This window comes from Aulostomus chinensis, chromosome 3 (genome assembly GCF_037954235.1).
Source record: "Aulostomus chinensis isolate RoL2024-O1b breed Wild chromosome 3, RoL_Achi_v1.0, whole genome shotgun sequence".
Taxonomy (NCBI): Eukaryota; Metazoa; Chordata; class Actinopteri; order Syngnathiformes; family Aulostomidae; genus Aulostomus; species Aulostomus chinensis.
In genome coordinates, this window is record NC_141322.1 from 11982698 (window position 1) to 12004295 (window position 21598).

Sequence of the window (21598 nt, forward strand, 5' to 3'; positions counted from 1 at the left end):
TTTACTTTTGCGTACATTCCTGTGCAACTCTGGCATGTTTCATTTTTTATGTAAATGCACACACACACACACACACACACACACACACACACAGAGCTCCATGGAACCATACACATGTAGCCTGCTGCTGTACAGCTGATGTGTGCCTTTTGCTTCACTGTACAGTGGAGAGCAACTTAACACAACAACGGTTGCTTGGAGACTGTCTGTCAGTTAGCCATAGTCACCAGGCACTCATCGCCACAGTAAGGTGAAATCCAACCCCCCAGCCAACATCTTTCAATATGTTCACACCACCATGCACAGGCAGCTTGATCTGCATTTAGCAACTGCCGCCCCAACAGTTAGGTTACAACAGCTCCTGTGCAACATATCAAGATGTGGGCGCAGCATTTAGCAACTTGTACACCAAGATGAATACACAACCAGCAGTGTTTTGACAGCTTTTTTTTTTCCTTTGCAAAGATCTTAACTCACTTTATTCATGTTTTCCTAAATGTCTACCTAAGAGCATTACCTTGCAAATGCACCCAAATGTTGAGATTTCATCTGGGGCTGTCACACAGAGAGAGAACAGCCATTCCTGCAGCAGTGAAAGAAGACGACTGCTATTCTGTCAAACTCAATAAAAATCTTGCTGCAGTCCTCAAATATTCTGGCTACCATATCATTTAGCTTTGATAGAGTTTATAACGTCAGTTTGATGTATTTTAATTTTTAAAACTGACATTTTAAACAAACTTACTGCCTACAGGTTTACTTGACGTTCATTATTCAATTTAAATCAATCGGACAGAATCATGTGCGGTGGGGGGCTGGGGGGGGTGCTCACCGTGGTCATTCTTTTAGAGCTGAGGCGAAGCTGGTTTTACAGTGTGAGCTCGCCCACCTGTCCAGGACTGCTTTTTCCTCCCCTTGTATGTAATTAGGGCTGGAGGTTGGCCCAAACATCCACAATACCTTTTGATGTCGGAGCTTCAAACACACTGTGGCTCTTTAGTGGAAATACACACACACACACACACACACACACACACACACACACACTACCTCTGCAATGTAATTTTGATCAATTCACAACTGTTCCCTTGTTTTCAGTCAGTTTTAAGTGTTTGTCATTGGGCATCAAGGTGTAGTTAGAACAATATAAATGAAGACATTTCAAGGTGTGTGTGTGTGTTGCACAGGTGTGTCCTTTCATATCAAAAGTCTAGAGGAGAGAGCATGTTGATGGACAGCAGCAGCAGATCAGTTGCGGTGGATAGATGAAGGATAATCAAAGGCCAGCTTCCACTCTGACTGACAGTCAACTTAGCCTGGAGAGAATACCCGCTGATTGGCAGTGTACATCTGCATACGTAGGTGATTTAGAGCATTGCTATCTCCCTCAACATCACCCCCCATGAATGATCCTTATTGATTAGGGAAAAAAAGGCATAAAGGGAAGCATGTAGGGAGATGAGGGGGGAAGGAGATTTGGAGAGGAAGGAGAGAGGAAAAAAGCTGCAGACGCAACTCAGTTGGAGCTGTCAGTTGTGAATGAACCCAGATGTCAGAGAGATGAAGAAGACTTCTCTGTGTGTGTGTGTGTGTGTGTGTGTGTTTGTGTGTGTGTGTGTGTGTGTGTGTGTGTGTGTGTTTAAGATCTTATCCTCTCCCTAAAGGATTGACACACAATATTGGCCCATTTTCCTAGATCAGATCTGCTTAGTCTCCGTCATGCTATACATGTGTTACACACTCCTGTCATCTGCCAGAGGTGTGTGTGCACGCATGTCTGTGTGCTTCATTTCACAAGCTTTTTTTGAATTGACTCATTGTAGAGTTTTAGATATTAAAGAGCTAAAAAAAACTCACCTTGTGATTTCTTTGTTTCCGTTCTCTTCTTATTTCCATGACTTCACACAACTGTGCTTAGGAGGGCTGAAGGAAGGAGGGAGGGAGGGAGGGCGGACGGTAGATATCGCTGCTCCTCTATCTGGGTTGTGTTAGCGTTTTGTCCTCCGTCAGTCTTTCTTTGTGGGCTTGTCTGTGATAACGGTATTTCTGGTCACTGATCATTCATGCAGTGACCTCTGTGTTGTACTTTAAGCACACTCAGATTTATGTTGGGAGCGGTGTACAAAGCAGTCTACGGGGTGTGTGTGTGTGCGCGCGTGCACGCGCGCAGCTGTGTGGATGTTTACTAGCATGTGGGGGTGGCAGCGAGACTGAGATAGAAGGGAGAGAGAGAAATAGGAAGAGGGAGGGCGATGATGCTGAGGGAAGAAAAGAGAAGGGAGGGCAGTGTGCAGTGAGGTGAGAGAGGGAGAAAGGAGGGAAAAAAAGGAAAAGCCAGCAGGAAAGGGAGAGACGAGGAGGACGCGCCAACTGCCTATAGATGCTGGAGCCTTCGACAGCGGAGTGTGGCGCTCAGCGGACACAGGAAGATGGTCTCAGTAAGAGGGGAACTGACGGTTGCCTATAATTTAATGTTCAATATCTTGGACTCCTTCTCCATGGGTAATGCTACGGCCAGGAAATCCAGAGCACAGCTTGCTTTGCACCCTCTTTCTTCCTCACTTTATTCTCTGGCTTAGTTGTTCTACAGGATTCTCTCCTTTGCACTTCAGCTCTCACTTTTCTCCCTCTAACACTGTCATGTGTGCATTGTCGTCGGGTAGCCAGGGTCTAGAGAGCGCTGGTTTAGCCCTCGGGGCTGGCCCCACTCTTCCGCTGCGCCAGTCAAGCCGAGCACTGGCCGCGGCAGTGATGCAGATAGATTGCGCTGCCTGCCCCCCACTCCACACCCCCTCCCCTCCAAATGCCAGCCGCTGATGTGCGAGTAAAAGAACCGAGCAGGGGAATAGAGGAAAGGAGGGAGGAAGAGATAAGGGTTAGATGAGCACTGTTCTGACATTGTTTTGGAGTCTGCGCTTTTTGCCTTTTCACCCTCTTCTCTCTTATTATTTTGTTTGTCAAATATTTTCTGAAGATGGACTTCACACTATAACTGCACTGGTAACCGTCTCCTCCTTTTTCTCTTCTGTTTGGCTTCTCAGGGGTGGCACCTGCAAAGAAGAGCCCAAAACTGGTAAGAAGCTTTTTTCCCCTACTTGTATCCCCACGCCTATCCTCTCACCAGTGGTCTGCCCTCCATCTACTTGTTTCTATTTGTCAGAGGGACATCGGAGTCACTCTCACTCTTTCTCCTCGCTAACTCTCCTCTGTAGGTGCAACTTCTGGTGGGTCTGTTTATACACTTGAGATGCTGTATTGTGTGGGGGTGCGAACCCTGTAGCTTCACAACACCCACCACCACCCACCCCCCCCCCCCATCTAGCGGGGGCTGGGACATGGGGCTTTGATGCACCGTGTGAGCTGGGTTTCTAACAGGCTGATGATGATCGCGACGCGCTGGGTGCTAATCTTGGCTGTGTGAGAGTTGAATTTGAATGTATGATCACAGCTGAGCAGCGACCTCATCCTGTGACAGCATTCACAGAGGGAGCCTCTAACTGTCTGACCGGATGTGTTTGTCAATTTTGTTTTGCAGGATGATTTTGAGCTGGCTCCTCCATACAGAGATTACACTAGGAGGGTAGGTGATGTCATTCGGAGTGGAAGTGTTTGGGAATGAGGTGTGGGAGTAGCGGTGCTGGGTAGAGGATAACGGTGATGGTAGTAGATGACAGAGGTGATGAAAGCCTTGAAATTGACAATGCATGAGCCGGTCATTGCCGGTATGAGGCTTTTTAAGGCTTTTGGTTCTGTCAATGTTCAACAAAACAAACTAAAAATGACTCTTAATGCTGTGATGCATCCAGGCTTGTTCCTGTCTAAGGTAAAGCAGGACCGATCTGAAGCAGCGAGGATTTGTTTTCATTGCCCCAGCCTCCCCCATCCTTCCAATTGTCTGCCTTCTTAATAAGTTATCAGAGCAGTCGAAGCCAGTGTATTAGAGCCGTCTCGGAACACAGAGGGGGAACACACTGACTGCAGAAGGTCAAATCTAATAGATCCATCAAGAACATTTGTTCTCCTTTTAAAGGGAAATAGGATTTGGATTTTGTTTGCTTCAAACTGAGAGAGAAACAAAAGAAATGCTGCCTGCATGGTGCCATTTTGTTTGATGGAATGTAAGTGGTCAAAAATATTTTGCCATCATCACACAAGGCCTGCGTTTGCGACTAACAACATGGCTCCATTGATTTTTTTTTTTTTTTTGCTCCACCAAATAACCCTTTACGCATTCCAGCCAGATCTCCAGCCCTGACTTAATATTTGCTAAGGCGTCATCTTCTTTTATGCCTAACAAGAACGATGAATATAAACATGAATTCCAGAGGTGTTTGAGGCAGATTCCGAGAGTAACGAGCCTGAATTGATTGAATATATACAGCTACACTGAAGACCAAACACTTTGATATCTGAGAGCTTGCCTCCACCCCTTCCTGATGTATTTTTGTCCACCACATCCGAAGCACGGCGAGGTCACGCGATGTGAAGAGATGGAACTGCTGTCATTTTCTCTTACAGTCTGAAAAGATCTGCCTCTCTTTCTCCTGCACTCTCTTTAACTCTTTGCTGTTGATTGTTTCCTTTTGAAAGCTGGAGGCTAGTAGTGAAGGTCTGACTGTAAAGAGAGATAACGTGACAGTCATGGGCGATTTTTACTGCTGTTTGCAATGTACTTGTACTTGTGCTCAGTGTTCTATAATATTCTGAAGCACAGTCCCCTCAAATCCTTGAGGAGGTGCTTAAGTGGCCATGTCATTGAGGGGTCAGTGCCAATTCATGAAGAGCTTCACAGTTCTGTCTTCACCAGTAAAGTCCTGCTTTCATTTCTAACCTTACAAGTGTTATATTCACGAGGAATATCTCAATGAGCAGCAGAGAGCGCACCTCTCAATTAACAAATTCCACTGTTAAACAGAGGTAATTGGCGGTCTCCCCTCATAATTAGAGCCAACAAGCAACTTTTGGACAATGAGCCACAACATGATCTCAGATATGATCCACCATTATGACGTTTTGCTCAGCTCACTATTCTACAGCATGCTGGCGCTCCACAACAAACGTTGATGCATTTGCAGCTTTGCGGCTCGCTCAGGTATGTGCCTGGCAAAGCCCAACAGTGGCTTAATATTCCAGGTTTGAAAAGGCAATTTTAGATTGGGGGTGGACAGCCAGAACAGACACAGATCCTGTAGTGTTTATTTGTCATGCTTCTTTTGCGGAGCGCCAGTACACTATATGAACTCAAATACTAGGGCAGCATCACGATGGTGGTGTTTGGTTCTGTATTAAAGCAAAACATCATAATAGTGGGAAATAGAAGTTTGCTCAGAGCATTTGCTGGAATGCCCTGGTCACATGGGCATCTGGAAGCTGCTCAGTTGCAACCTCAGTCTGATCTGTCGCCTCTGTCAAAGTTAGGGGCCTTGCTCAAGGGACCCTCATTAATGAGGGAAGGACAAGTTCTGTCTCTTTACTTTTCCTGGCCAGATTTAAATTAAATGAATCAACGGTCCAAAGTCTTGCTCTAATCTTTAGGCCCAAAGTGCCTATTGTGCAGTATCTATGTAAAACTAGCTCTCCAGCATTTCCCAGCAGAGATGAACACCGATAGGTACACAGCGGTGTCGGTGTCTAGATGTTCCACCAGTCCGACTGTCCTTTTTACATATTCAGTGCTGTGACTACCTCCGCTGCCGGCTCAGTGGCGGGACATTATGTCCCACCAATCCTTCTCTGTGCAGTTAACACAGACTTCCAAGTGTAACAGCCATGCAATATTCTCAACTTTGACATGTGTAAAAGTAGCTGCAGTTTTTCCTTCTATGGCCCAGTTAAAAGGCTTAATCGTATGAAAAGGTTGAGGTCTCTTCTTCCTTTGTTTGCCGAAACTATTCACTGAATAAAAGAGCTGGATGAGTCTTTGTGCTGTAGTAGGTAGAACTCAACAGTAGTTCACATTTGACTTCTCTTTCTTTCCCACAAGGAGCAGCCATCTTTAATCTTTTTTAGCTCTCATCAAAAAGTCAGCTGTACTCACATCTTCATCCCTGATTCTCTTCTCACTAACCAAAGCCCTGATTCCTCTTGTGTTTTCCACTGCTGAGCATGCAGTAACCCTCCCTGTGTTCACAGATGCACTGACACAGCTGTCTCACTGTAGCCACATGATATTGATCTGCTTCTTCAACAGCAGTTGTCAAGGAAGGACAGCCAGAACAGCTCCCAGCATAGTGTTTCCAGCCACCGGAGCACCCACACAGACTCGCCTGTCCACCCATCCCTGGCACCGCCTCTCAGCGAGAGTGCTGCTCCCCCACCCCCCTCTCAGCCCCTGCCAGGCCTGCCGCTCCAGGACTCTCCTGCAGACGGGACCATCCAGAGAAAACCTGATCCCTTTAAGATCTGGGCCCAGTCCAGGAGCATGTATGAAAGTAGGCGTAAGTATGATTTTTTTGGTGAAGGATGGGTGAGGGCTGCATGGGGGCTGTTGGCTCGGTGGAGACCCCTGGTGATTGTAAACGGTACTAAACGTTTTGGAGGAAGATTTGAGATGAGAAAAGTCTTGTGCGTAAAATGCCTTATCCTCTTAAAGTGGACCTATTATGCTCAGAAACAGCTCCATATATTTAATCAGACACAATTTCTTGCATGATTCACAAAAATCTACCAGTTGAGAACATAAAAACATTCATAAAATGCTGATGTCAACTCAAACTAAAGTGAAAAACTGTAAACTTCACATATATGACAGAAACTAAAGGAAAATATAATGGGTCCCCTTTAATCTAAGGAAAAACATATGAAGTTTACTTTTGCTCTTCTTTTGGTATCTAGAAGAAAATGTGGTCCTCATTTGGTACTGCAGGTGGTCATAAACATCTTTGTGCTTTTGTATATGGGTGCAATAAACATGGACGAAGTATAATGTTAAAGATCTAATAAGCTGAAACATACAGGGTACATTGTACATTAAACTCACTTAAATGCAAATACTCCCTTATGTCGTAGAATCTGATCATCACGCGAATATCTGTGCACTTTAATAAAACTAGAACCATCCACTGATTAGCTTAGCTTAGCATGAATACTAGGAACATGAAAGTAGCTTTACTCTTTTGAGGTTAGCTTTGGTTTCTGTTTGTGTGTACGTGAAACAAATTAGATGTACTGGTAAGGAGGAAATTGCCTAAAACCTGGTAGATAGTCTCTCAGAATAAGTCGATGCTATATGACACAATATGGTAATCTGACACTACATTGTTGTCAGATTCCTTTGAAAGTTTCAAACTAATCTGTTTCAGGAGATTTACGTATAGATGCGCATACAGTCACTTCACATAAACATGTAATGCAACAAACAATTGTGACACTAATCATCTGCGTTCAGTCCTCAGTTCTCACATTTTTGGTTAGCAACAGGTTGGACTCGTGTTTTAGATTCCATCTGTTCCAGTTGAATAGGGGGACTCTTGATCTGCTATTTGAGGTTAGAAGTTGCATTCACCATTGAAATCGTGTGGGGACACTGAAGAGATACTGCTAGTAAGTGTGATCATGAGCATCTTGACGCCACTCTGGTCCAATTGTTGACAATGGCACCACCGACACACTTTTAGACTAGACTTCCCTTTAGAGATGCATGGGTGTATAATTAGTACCATCAGTGGTGTGGATGTCAGTGGATTGCATATCTCCCTCCTCCCTGTCGTGCCATGCCAAAGTGTGAGGATAGCTCCAATTAAAATTATAACCCTCAGATCCACTGTCACAAAAAAGACAAGAGTGGAAGAGAAAAATCAGGAGTCTGTAAGGGCTAAGAAATCCTAACATCTAATCACCATCTCTGGCTCACTCATCAGATATTTGTATTGTATAGAATATAGAAAGAATATCTGAACATGGGCCTTTCGTGGAGATGCCTGGATGCAAGTAGCTGTGAGGGGCTAAGTGTACCATGGTGTCTTCTTCAGAAAGGTGATAAAGACTAATAATAGAGCGACATAAAAAAATGGATCGGCATCTATGTACCTGCCCAAAGAGCCAAAGGGAGGTTCTAAATTGATTTAAACAGGTTTCCTGTAGGAAAAAAGGATGGCACGCAAAGGATAATGAAACAGGAAGGCAACATGGAGACATAAATGGGACATGAAAGAGAAATGTGATAAGAGAAAGGTCAGTCATTTTGGAGATCAAAGGATTGTGCGATCTAGGAAGTAGAGATGAACACGGACCATGGCTGACCTGTAACAGCAGGCTTAAATTCTCGGCTTCCTCATGCTGCACTGAGCTCTCGTCCCAAAAATCCTGCAATACACACCCCATAGGGCTCAGACCTTGGATGATGCAGAGACATTTTTCTTTGCAACATCCCTGTAATGGAAGGTTTTGCTGAGATCAAGGTCTCAACCACCATGCGGTGAATGACTTCCATCTGCAGAAAAATCCCCCACAAAACCCACGCAGCATGAACCTGTTCCAGACGCCCCTGATTCATCCTCAATTGTGATTATTATTTGATTTCAACATGTATCCAGTGTAATTTCTGTCTGACATCATGTACTCGCATGTTAGCTCTGCCCAGGTTCTCCCATCTGACAAAACATTTACACCCAGGTGTCCTCATTATGGTGATCATTCATCTATTAATCAGCGGAAGCTGTGAATTTAACCCTCCCCTGCGCAATGTGACAGTTAGTCTTTGACTGGTCCGATCCCAGCTCCTCTTCCTCCCCAGTCACATTGTGATAGATTGGAAGAGATGGCTGCTCTCCACAGGGATTGTAACTGCTGACAGAAGGAACAGATTGGAAACAGGCTGCTTGTGCCGTCTGCCACCCTGCTGCTTCTTAGTGGCTTTAGTGGCCTTGGCAGTGGGGGCCTGCGCTGGAGCAAAGAAATCTCTTTGGGAGTTTGCTCAGAGATACATGTTCATCAGCACATACAACACAGCTGTGACCACACACGTGCAGGCATGGACCCGCATATGTGAATAAATATGCACAAGAGGCGACCACACACTCCATGCCCCACCTGGCTCCCAATAGCCTCTCACCCCCACCCACACACAGGCAGACACACACACGAACCATGTGCTGCCAGTCAGTGCAGTGCTTGTCTTCCAGCACCTTTTCTAGTCAGTAGCATACAGAAGCACACACGGAGATTGCTCCCTTTACGGTGGACAAATGAAACTGCAGATGCATGTCACACATCACTTGATGACAGAAACAAGGCAGTGTTGTTATTAGTCATATCTAGAATGACAAGAAAATAGAATTCTGCTATTTCAGACATCAGACTTGAGTTGCAGCTGGATCATTTCTAATTATGGGACCAATGAAGGCATGCTCTGATTTTTTTTGGCAGTGTCTCTGCCTTTATACCTATGTTCTTAATCCAAAATAGATCCCTCTAGTCATTTGTTCTCTTCTTAAAGGCTCCAGACAGTTTGTTTGTACAAAGTGCGTGTTAATAACAAAGCTTAGAACACTTGGGAGGAGGCTTATTTGCATGTTGACAGAAGGTTTGAGTCTTGGAGAACAACTCCCAAAACTATGGTCAAGTTGATGTCCGCAGCCCTCTTCATGATAAAGCTTCCCGTAACAGAGAGATTGATGGGAAATGCTTGTGTTGAGTCGCACTTATGCAGGCACAGGGTTTCACTGCTTTTAAAACATGTAGGCAGAAATGTTAATGGTGCTTTGTCTATTTTGCAGTGCCAGACTTCCAGGAGCAGGACATTTTCCTGTGGAGGAAGGACACAGGGTTTGGCTTCAGGATCCTGGGGGGGAACGAGCCAGGAGAGCCGGTACATCATCCTCTTTCTGCCTCTCATAGCTGAATCATTTTAATTTCCTCACTGTTCACTTGCTTTTTGCTAGAAATGTATAAACTCGAGCAAGATGTACTGTGCTGTTATGATGAATAAGATGTCACTCTCCAGCTCTGGTGTGAAGAGCATTTTAGATGTTTTTTTAAGCACATCTGCTCCTTCTGTGTTTGTGTGTTTCCATCCGTCGATCCATTTTCTGTATTTTCTATACCGCTTATCCGTTAAGGGTCGCCAGGGGGGCTGGAGCCTATCCAGGTGACATTGGGCGAGAGACAGGGTTCACCCTTGGATGGGTCAACCTTTGTTTCAGATAAATTAAGAAATTTCAAAGAAATCTGCAACATAGTTTTATCTGGTCAGCACAGCAAGATCTTGTTTGCTTGCAGATGTTGCAGATTTTTAGGGAAGGAAAGACAAACTTGGTTTGCTAAAGTCGGTATTGTAATTTGGTCTTTGAATTCTTATTTACATGTGTGTCTCCTCCTCCTACCGCGGCTGGGTTCAGATCTATATCGGCCACATAGTGAAGTACGGTGCAGCAGATGAAGACGGACGCCTGCGGTCCGGCGATGAACTGATATGTGTGGACGGCACAGCGGTGGTGGGAAAATCGCACCAGCTAGTGGTGCAACTGATGCAGCAAGCAGCCAAACAGGGTCATGTCAACCTCACTGTTCGACGCAAAACCAGTTACGCCGGTGAGAACCCCGCATCTGTTTTCCACCTGAACGGTCAGAAACATCTCCCATAGTGGCTTCATATCATTCTGTTAGCCTCTTAACCTCTCATTTATTATCCTGGATAATTTAATGAAACCAATTTGCGAACAAAACCAGATTTCTTCATTATGTCATTACATCCTCTGCTTTATTGTACGATGGTATTCATTAGCTGAAAGCACTCTGTACTTTACACCTCCAAGGGCCCCATTTATTTTCATCGCTGCTTCATCAGGAGCCCGGCAACCTGCGCTGTGTGCAGCGGGTCACCCCTCTCCTCTCTTTGTAATAGTCTGGGTGTGAACACTCCGCTCCTTAGCAGGCGATAAAGAAAGGCCCATAAATATGATGGAGAGGCTGGTCAACCTTCGGCCTGATGACAGCACCCAGACATTAGTGCATTGCTGCTCTCCGGCTGCTTCAGAGCGTCGAGAATATGAGGCGCCTTCCTTTAGCAGCTGAACAGGAAATGAAATGTGGAATGAAATGTCCCGATAGATTAGGCAGACGGTGTCTTTAGCTCATCTTTAACAGATCAGTGGAGATTGTTGGAAAGGCTCGTCTCCTCAAACTGTCCTGCCAGCTTGCCCGTCATCTCAGATTAAACTAGTCGTGAGGACATAAACGGATGTGCTGATTTACTGTCTGGTTTACTTTTAGATTGTACAGATGATACAGCATTTTGCTTTGCCGTCACGTGATTAATGATATTTAGCCTTATCCTGCGTCAACCCCACACTCTGCTTGTACTCTAATTTCTCTTATGTAACGCTGGCCAGCCTGTAATTATCTGTTATCTCTGTCCAGCTCACCTCTTTTTAAATTCCTCTCCTGACTTTTTCCCAGCTGAACACTTAACAACAGCATATGTCTTACCTTATCCTCCTCTTTCAATTCTAGTAAAAGCGGAGGGAGATGTACCTCCTTCGCCGGCCTCCTCTCATCATAGCAGCACCCAGGCGCCTAGCCTGACAGAGGAAATAGGGAAGAGAACCCCACAGGGCAGCCAGAACTCCCTCAACACCGTCAGCTCTGGCAGCGGCTCAACCTCTGGCATTGGCAGTGGGGGAGGCGGCGGAGGCACGGGCGGCAGCAGTAACGCTGTGGTCACTGCAGCAGCTGCTACCACCTCCTCTCAACCCCTCAGCGCAACCTCCACTGCCTCCACCTCTGCCTTGCAGCCGTACGACGTAGAGATCCGCCGCGGCGAGAATGAGGGCTTTGGTTTTGTCATCGTTTCGTCTGTGTCACGGCCTGAGGCTGGCACAACCTTCGGTAAGAAATTCCACAAAATATATATCTATTGTAAATAATATTGTTGATTTTGCAAGGAAATATGGCAGAAATCAAAACACACAAAGCAACCTCTGCTCTCCACTTTTATCCTCCCGTTATCTTTACAGACTGTTTGTTTCTGTAACACCAGTGAGCACTAAATTGCCTGAAAACTGGTGCAAATTGTAGCTATTTACAGTCTCACTTGAACAATGGGAAAATGGCCTTTCTTTCTCCTGTTTGTCTGAGTCAGTCAAACAGAGACTTGGAAAGCAGCTGCTGCTATACTCACACTCGCCTTCTATAATTGATCACAAGTAGAGAAAGTCTTACATAAGGCATTTGTATTATTCAGCTGAACTTAAATGGCTTCTGTCAATCCGGTTGGCACTAAACGCCTAATGACACCTTCCTGTGAATGAGCACTGTACACAGGGTGAAGAGGGGGAAATGATTAGTGGGTAATGTTTGATTAATTTTACAGGCAAAGATGTGAGAGATGCACAGACTCATTCATTCTTAGCTAATTTTGTATCACCTCCTGACAGAAAAATACTGTTTTTCAACCTTACACTCTTAATGCTTTTTACACACTAGTAGTGTGTTCCCTATGCAGCACGCTCTTCGCCCTACTGCCATGATTTCCTGCCTACACCACTATGGCATTCCACTGTTCTCTGTGCTCTTCTGTCTCAATGTGGGTGGACTGAAAAAGTTAGAAAACGCTCCATTTTTCCAGCTTAGCTTACAAAGTGGCAAAGATCCTTTTCACAGGCCAGAGTAGAGTACATGTTTGCGTATGAATAAACATGTGAAATCTGACATGAAACCCAAAATGGCTGCAAGAATATTTCTGTTCTACGTCGGAATCCGAAACCAGTGGATCCATACTGGAAATAGGCAGCTGACTTTATTCAGAAATGCTGCATCATTCTCTTTCATCCACTTTACACTCAGTATTTTACTGTCTGAAATGCTCAATCAGTTAAAAAGACAGGTTTGACAAATTTATAGAGGAAGAAAGGTGGAAGGTAGCTGGAGAGACGGATTAATTATGATAAAAAGAATAAATAAATTGAGAAAAAGAGTTATTGTCCTTTTTTCTGCAGTGACTGACTGACTGACTGCAATGAGAGCAGAGAAGAGAAAGACCGCAGGCTAGTTGGGGAGGTATCAGCTCTGATGTATGTTTGTTGTCTCCAGCTTTCTGCAGGTGCAAGAATTAGGATTGAAACGACATTGTTAGCTTTGTAACGCAGAGAGACTTTTCATACAAATGGATTAATGACACCCGTTTTAGAAAGTACGAGGGGGTGTGAGACAGACAGTGTGGAAGGCGACAAGCTTAGAAGATATGGAGTCGAGCTCAGTTGTTCCAATAATTCATTAAAACAAACTGTTTACAGGAAAGGTACTGAGTACAACAGTATGAGAGACTTCTTTGCAGAGCTCATTAAAATGTTCCTTTCCTGGTCAGCGCTTGCGTTCTGTTCCGCTGGCTGTGTGAATAGCTCCTCGCAGTGACTCTGGCTTTGCTGGCTGCTGGTGAATTAACGCTTAACCTTCTGATCCTCTGTCTCTGCTCCCGCCCCCCTTTCCCTCCTCTTTTCTTTCTCTGTCTAACTACACACACGCACACACGTACACACTCTCTAAATGACACAACATCAAACAATGACCAATAGCTGGCAATGCATGTGTGGCCATGCCCCACAAAATAGGGCGCATCATCGAAGGAAGCCCGGCAGACCGCTGCGGGAAGCTGAAAGTCGGCGATCGTATCCTGGCTGTGAATGGGTGCTCCATCACCAACAAGTCGCACTCCGACATCGTAAACCTTATCAAGGAGGCCGGGAACACCGTCACGCTACGCATCATTCCTGGAGACGGTCAGTAAAGTCCTTCCTTTGTTTTTAATTAGTGTGCCTCCATATTGGCAACAGCTGGATGTGAATGTTTATGTTTTCCTACTGTCAGTCCCTCTATCACTGCTATATCTCAGAGCTACCTTCAGATTTATCACGAATATCCAGTTGGACTTCAGGGTGAACTGAAATTATTTTGGTGGTCAAAGGTCACTGTCACTCCATATGTAACACCAACCTGCCAAGGGACTACAGGTGGAAATTAGCCTGTGGCTACCACTTACATGAAAATGTTCACTCATGTGCTCTGCATCCTCCTTTAATTAATTAATTAAATGAATAGATATATAAATCTAAAAGAAAAGAAATTAATATTGCCACAAATTTATGGTGTTCGGCATATTAACACTGATGCAACTACTGCACTAGAGTCATTTGTAAAGCAGCTTGGTGAATTCTTTAGTAATACGCTGACCTAAGCCAATCAATACAATCATCTGCTATTGTTAGTGGCCCCCCCTGCTGACGAGCTCTGGAGGTAGTCGGGAACAATTCCAGCAAGCCTGTACTTTAAACGTGTGTGTGTGTGTGTGTGTGTGTGTGTGTGTGTGTGTGTGTGTGTGTGTGTGTGTGTGTGTGTGTGTGTGTGTGTGTGTGTGTGTGTGTGTGTGTGTGTGTGTGTGTGTGAGTGAGAAAGACGAGCTGGAGATGCTGTGTATGAGGGTGTGTCTTTTTATTCTGTAGGGGAAGTCATTGTATATCGTGCTGTTGAGCTGAGAATTTACAGATTATTACCTTGACATGCTCCACAAACACTGCTGAAGTGTGTGCGAGGAAGCCAACACTCACTGTCAACCTGTGCACTGGTAGAAATTGGTGTTATTTGTCCACCGCTTCTCTCTTTCTCACTTCTTTCTGAGAAAGGGTTTTATTTTGTTTGTTTGTTTGTTTTTTTTCCTGCTGAGGGTTTGATGAGAACAGTGAAGAAAAAAATTGCTTTTCCAAAAAGACACAAAGGAGATGATGCGTCAGAGAGACGTAAGGGGATATGCTTTATCTGAAAGTTTGTGTTTGTGTGCATGTGTCAAACAGACACAGACAGACACCGAGACAGAAAGAGGGAGGCGGTTTGGCTTGCGTGTCAAAGTTTTGTCTCGGTGCCACACACGGCTATTGTCAGCTGGATCAATCCTGAGTTCTGACGTGAATAAACAGGAGATGAAGAGGCTCTACGTGGGTTCAGCCATCTTCTATTGAACTCACCTCTCTTCCGACAGAGTTGTGCTGTGACTGATGCTCAGTAAACAAACACTTATCCATGCACAAATTGCTAATACCTTCATCTCTGCAGCAGAGACTTGAGGTGCAGACCAGGCACACCTCATTGCTTCAATTGTGTGAGGGCAAGAGACATGCCTCGAGCGATCAAATGATATTCTTTAGCACGACATGGACTACATTGTGTAATACGGACCTCCCACTTCTCTTATCTCCTTCACCTTTCTTCTCTCCTCTGAATTTGTTGCCCCTGCTCTTCCTTCTGCTCAGGCCAGAGACAAATTACAGAAACAGCTCAGTGATTTTTCCGTGCGTGGGGAGGGTTGTTAAGCAAGAGAGGCAGCGGGTCGTAAAGACAGATAGAACACAGCTTATTTGATTAATTTCCAGACAGAAAACAGCTGGAAGAGAGATAGACAGAGAGTAGTAGAACAGAAGGGGAGGGGGCAATGTCACCAAACAGATGGAGGGAATAAGTTTTATGGGGATAAATGTGAACTGGAACCAAAAATTCATGTGAAATGTTACACATTTGGATTCTGAGGCCAGAAATTCTTATTTCCAGCAGGGAGCTGAAGCATTCATCACACACTTCAGCACGACTCCCCCTGTAACCATGTGAGCAACGAGCAATGGAAGAGTTAAGCCAACATGCTCCAAAGGGATGAGTGGAAGTGGAGGAGATGAATAGATGAGAGGGAGACTGACCATGAGAGGAATAGCGAGTAGGGGGGGAGTTTTAATCACATAGAGGCTACCTGTAGATAGCCAAGAAATATTAGGTTGTTAAGGAGAAGAAAGGACTCTTTATGCAACAAGAATAGTGTAATGACATCCCATTTTTGTGGTTAGAGCCCAGCATGATTCACTGATAACACACAATGATTGAATCGCTGCAACGATAAAAGGCAGAATAACCAAGAGCCTTCGTCTCTGCGGAGCCTGCAAGTGCACGTTTCCTGTTTGATCAATCACCGGCAGACAGGAGGAGTTTGAGAGCAGAGTGAGATGTACACCTTTTGGAAAAGCAACAGCATTTGACAAGCATCTTACAGCATGATTGATAGCACTTTGCTAAGAGGTTTAGGAAGCCTGGAGGCTGGTGCTGGTGGTCCTCTGGGTCAAATAATGTTTGCAGCTGACAGCTCTTGAATTTACACGTTTAAGAAAAGAAAATGTTCCACTTCGTGGACTCTGTTTGCAAACTTAAGTCATTAAGAGATTTTAATGTTTGCTGGAGGCTTAGAGGTTCTTGAAAAGGCAATTATTTCTTCCATAAAATGCACTTCCTGGAAAAGTTTCTTTTATAAATCAAGTTTGTTGTTTCATTAAGAAATGTTGTCGTGAGTTAGTTAAAAATGTTGTGACTTGTCTGACTGGTTTTCTTACCCCTTCCTTCATCTCTCACCCTCAGAGTCATCAAATGCATCTTTATTGACCAATGCGGAGAAGATAGCCACTATCACCACCACTCACACACCCCAGCAACAGGCTGCTCCTGAGGCCAGGTAATAACCACACTGGGAAACTGAGCACTTTGGAAAGAGCATATATTGTCCCAGGATGTGTAATAAGAGAGCAAGTGCACGCTGGTAGACAAATTGTGTTAGTACAAGTACGCCACTCGTGTTGCACTCGCGCCCAAAACGAGTTTTCAAAGATTTGGACTGTGAAAGAAGTGGCTGTCAATGTGTTTAGAGTCAGGACAGAATCATTCATCTTAATTTGATCAGATAGCATTTGAAAGTCAAGAAGAGACTGAAGATTAAATCATTTTATCTCCTTTCAAGTTAGCCAGCTGAGGTCTCGTGCATCTATAGCTTCATGTGCCGCCGAGCAACTGTCAGGAATGAATGAGGCCCCAACTTCCAAAGCTGTTTCCTGTTGTCTGTGTACATCCAGGACATAGTTCTTCAATAATGATTTATGATGATGATATGTTTCTAGTCGCATGTCATTTTAGAAATAAACACATTTAAACACTTCATTCATGGTGTTAATGACGGGGATAAGACTGAGACTGGAATAAGCCAGTTTTCAAGATCGTGAAGTATATTTTAAGGCTGATTAACAAACGGCTACCCAAGTGTCTTCAAGCACATTGTGTTTATCAAGGGCTTCAGATGAGAGGCTACAACCGGCCGTCAGCAGCAGCCCTCTACATGGTCATCGGTGTAGATGATAAATAACCGCCCTGTTAGTGAGTGACAGCCAGGATCCATTCCTCCCGCCGCATTGTTGACAAGGTTGTTGACACGAGTCCCACCCACATGGGGGTTGTGATTATTATGACATTGACCAGCCAAGGATGTCGTACAAGCTGTGTGCATGTGAATTGAAGTGATTAGATAAAGATAGCGTGGAGTGAGTGCTCACAGTCAACAAAGTTAAACCTACTCCTGTAATTAACGTTTATAGGAGTTTCGTACATGTGTCAGCGTCAAGGCCACGTGTTTACTCATCCGTTTTTTTGTAAATGTTTTGTTCTAAACACACTGACTGTTTTCCTTCAGGAACAACACCAAACCAAAACAGGAATCCTTCGAGTTCAAAGCCCCACAAGCCCCTCCACCCCAGCCCCCAACGCAAGTCTCCACCCAGGTAAGGAATGGCTCCACCTGTCTGTTCATTCATACATCAAGCCGTTCATCCGTCCATGCATCAATTTCATGTCTCCATCAAACACCCCAGCAATCTAGCCTCCATCCCATCAACATCCTGCCAACATCCACATTTGTCTTAGTACACATCCGTCGAGCCATTTTAGCACCCACGGACCCATTTATCCTCTAGCCCTCCATGCATCACAGAATCCATCCACCCACCAGCCCAAGGACAAACAAGGTGTATTTTTATTTCTTTATTTTCCCCTTCACATCTACCTGCCGGCATTATCGCAGTCCTGTTTGCTTTCAAAGTAACCCCTCAGTCGGCTGTGTTGGCTGCTGAATTAATCTTAGTGCTGTGTGGAGATGGCGCTCACAGATAGCATTGATCCTTCAGCAGAGCAGATTAGGAGGGTGTGAGGACAGGCCGTGCCGTGGCTGTCCGCCTGTCCTTGTCCTGCCCCTCCCCCCCATCTCTCGTTCTCTGCCTCTTTCTCTTTCTGTCTGTCTGTGCCCTCTCTCTTTTTGTCTACCCAGAGCTCAATGCATCAATAATTCAGATTTCTTACACCTGAGCATATGCATGTACACACCATGTATAGACACACATACATACATACACACACACCCACAGGTTGTCTTGTCTGTTAGGTGTCTCTTCCCTGAAGGTGGCATTTGTCCCAAAAATAGCAGCCAAGCTCAGAGGACACACTTCAAATCTGAATCACAAAAGTCACCTTGATGCAAATGTGTCTCTCCTGTGCGTGTGCGTGTGCGTGTGCGTGTGCGTGTGCGTGCGTGTGTGTGTGTGGCTCCATTAGGATGCTGAGTTCTACTCGGTGGACCTGGAGCGAGACAACAAAGGCTTTGGCTTCAGTCTGCGGGGAGGAAGAGAATACAACATGGACCTGTACGTGCTGAGGCTAGCTGAGGACGGAGCGGCCGTCCGCAACGGGAAGATGAGGGTATGGATCACGTATCATCACACTTTAAAACTTGTATTTTGTTTCGTACAGAACATTTTTATAGTCAGTGACCTGCATATTAGAAGAGTTTTGACTTCAGTGTGGTGCTTGTAGAACATTCTCTGTTGCTGTGGAGCAGCTCTGATGATACTATCAGGGGAGAGCAGCAGTAGGTTTTGAAATTCGAATAAAATCTGTTTTTTATGCATGTTCCTGGACCCACTAGTCTCAGAGCTTGTAAAAGAGGACGGAGTAAAGCAACTGTGTCCACCAAAGTCCTCTTTCTGGAGGCCAGCGTATCTTTTTAATTGTTCACAGTGGCAGCGCTGTGGGTTTGTTTTGTTTTTTTAAATGTTGCACCACTACCTACTGGAGAGCGACGAGGTATCGAGCGTCTTTACCGTTCTGAGCCAAGCTGAGTTTTTGTCCGGTCACTGAGAGATAAACTTGCATCTTTGAAACATCGTTGCTGTCACTTCTTACCTGACCCTCCAATCCCAGTGGGTCAAATCCTGTAAAGAACAAGTATTCTACCATGTGCAGTCAGATTTTCTGTATCATAGCAACTGCACACTCAAAAACGTCTCAGGACAAGACTGCTTACAGGAACGCTTTTGAAACGTGTTTCCTCAACAGTTCGTTTGCTACCTCAAAGTACAATACCTGTCTTTCAAAAACGGCCTTAAATGCACCTTTCAGCGAAAAGCAAGGTTATGAAGTGAACTGAAGTGTACGAAATTGGCTCCAGGTACATGCATTCGTACCTTTTTCACTGGTACCTGCATTTTTGAGTGTGTGGAAACATCAGTATTTGTTTCTGTGTCTTCTCTCTGACAGCAGACAGGTTGTGCTGTTTAGCTGCTTTTTCCCTTTAGCGTCCCAGCTGACGGTGACACCAGTTGTGTCCGTCCTACCAGTAACTGTACACACCAGCAGTTTAATCAGTTTAGTCTGTTTTCATTCTGCTAGTATTATGTTATCTTTGCTTTCCTACATTCATACTCCATAAAGTCCTTAATAGCAACCCAAGTGTCTCCGCTGAGAAACTCCTGCATCTCCAAAGCGCTCTCATTGCTCCCAGCTAGTCGTCTTCAGAAGAGCGCCTGGCGTCTCCAGTTGGGGGGGGGGGGGGGACACTTTGGTGGACACAGACTCTTGATGTGCTTCTCACAAGTCTCCCAACTTTGTAGAAGGGAAATAATAAATCGCTGCGTACTTATTTGATGTTGTATTGAATTATAGAATATCTTAAATATTTTATGTGCCGACGTCTCCCTTAGGATTTTAGATTTTAGTCTCAATTGGACTTGTTTGTCTACAAAACTGTAAAGGCAACAGTGCTGGATGACGTTAGTGGGTCTGAGTACATCTTAGTAGCTACAGTAAGAGCAACATTAATCAACGTCATTTAAAACTCTCCATTTTCCTCTTGACATTGAAAAGGTTTTGTCTCATGACAACTTTCTATAACCTGCCAAGGAACTGAGGAGCTCTCCGTCTCTGCTTTATTCATGCAATGGTAATTAACAAGGCGCTGCTGATAAACTTCCAGCCATCAGAATGCTATTATCTATCAATATAATTGCTTGTGCACAATGTACCTCCCAATTACTCCAAGCCATGCTTGCTGAATATAAACACGGTCGCCTCCAGGCTGGGTCCCTGTGTGAGATGCTGCAGCGCTGACAGAATATGTACATTTAATTAATGAACGTTCACCGTGAGACTATAGCAGAATGTTGGCACGAGCTGCAGAAGTTGTCAAGAAACCGGAATACCCCCCCCTTTTATTAATTGTATAAAGTAGTGCTTTCCTTGGTCTGCTTGATTAGATTTACAATGCAGGGTTAATTGATTCTCTCCTCGTGTTAGCATGTGTCTCTCTCTCTCTCTCTCACACACACACACACACACGTTTCACGTAGACAGTTACAGCATGTGAGCTATAAGGGAGTTTTGATATAAGTTAATCATCTGCGGTTTGGGAGTGTGTGAGCATGTGGGGATGCATTTGTACATGCATACATGAATATATTTGCTTGTGCACCTTATTAGCAAATATATTAATAGTCAGCAGCTCTGTGAGGCAGAGAAGTGTCAGGGAGAGATCTGTCTTCTAGCTGAGAGGAGTTCCCTCGGCGCCGTCAGCTCTGACAGATAATTTGAGGTGTGAAGGCAAAGAATCTGGAAGCAAAAAAGTGTTGTCTTCTGGCTCCTGTTTTTCACCCTGTTTTTTTTTTCATTTTCTCCTCCTAGCATCACAGTAGCTGCTCGCCGGCGCAATTTGCCCTCACTGGAAACTGTTGATTTAATAGAGAAAAAAAAAACATGTTGCTGTTGTGCTGTTTTTACGTTTGGAGGATTCGATGTGTAACTTCTCAATTTTTCCTTCCTTCCCCTCCCTCTGTTACTGTGTTCCTTTGAACCTTCATGCCTCTTATCTTCCCTCCTCTGTTCTCTCCTCCCAACTTGTTTTCCGCATTGTCTCACTCTGCTCTCTCTCTTTTTCCTCTGATTTACCTCGCCTCCTTTCCATCTCCACCCGTCACTCGACATCATCCATCCATCTCATCTGCCTCCTACCTCTCCCTCGCTTCCTTCCTCCCCTCCCTGTCCCTTCCCTCTCCCCAGGTTGGCGACGAAATCCTGGAGATCAACGGCGAGAGCACCAAGGGCATGAAGCACGCACGCGCCATCGAGCTCATCAAGAGTGGAGGCCGACGTGTCCATCTGGTGCTCAAGAGGGGTGACGGCTCAGTGCCTGAATATGGTGGGTCAATCTATGAAAACATTCCATTCTCCCCCATCTTCACGCCCTGAGCCAGGGGACACCCAGTGGACGGTGGTGGGTTTGAGGGGAAAGAACTAAATTACCCTCCCAGGACCCTTCACCCATCCATGGGACAAACCCTCCCTCAAGGCAGGGGTGGTTCTTGGGTCTCTTTCTGGTGGAGGTCACTCTTGGGGCTTTGGGATTTATCGTTGGTGGGAGCAGATCTTTGGGTGCTGTTGCCTCTCCTGCTTATCACCCACTTTCCATGTCATCCCACTGTCACGT

The 21598-nt window shown here is 45.0% G+C and overlaps 1 protein-coding gene across 7 annotated transcripts in view; it reads left to right on the plus strand.

The window, feature by feature from the left end:
* The window catches only part of magi1b (membrane associated guanylate kinase, WW and PDZ domain containing 1b), a 133732-nt gene that overhangs the window by 107262 nt on the left and 4872 nt on the right, over positions 1–21598 (plus strand). For 2 of the 7 annotated variants that reach the window (XM_086198663.1, XM_086198666.1), the window contains exons 13-23: positions 3042–3073; positions 3536–3580; positions 6191–6437; positions 9717–9808; positions 10338–10530; positions 11452–11826; positions 13512–13715; positions 16384–16477; positions 17483–17570; positions 18397–18540; positions 21172–21310. In XM_086198663.1, coding sequence (XP_086054789.1) covers positions 3042–3073; positions 3536–3580; positions 6191–6437; positions 9717–9808; positions 10338–10530; positions 11452–11826; positions 13512–13715; positions 16384–16477; positions 17483–17570; positions 18397–18540; positions 21172–21310 — 1653 coding nt within the window. The remainder of the gene's footprint in view (positions 1–3041; positions 3074–3535; positions 3581–6190; positions 6438–9716; positions 9809–10337; positions 10531–11451; positions 11827–13511; positions 13716–16383; positions 16478–17482; positions 17571–18396; positions 18541–21171; positions 21311–21598) is intronic. The other 5 variants (XM_086198667.1, XM_086198665.1, XM_086198664.1 and 2 more) reach the window with 5 other exon arrangements.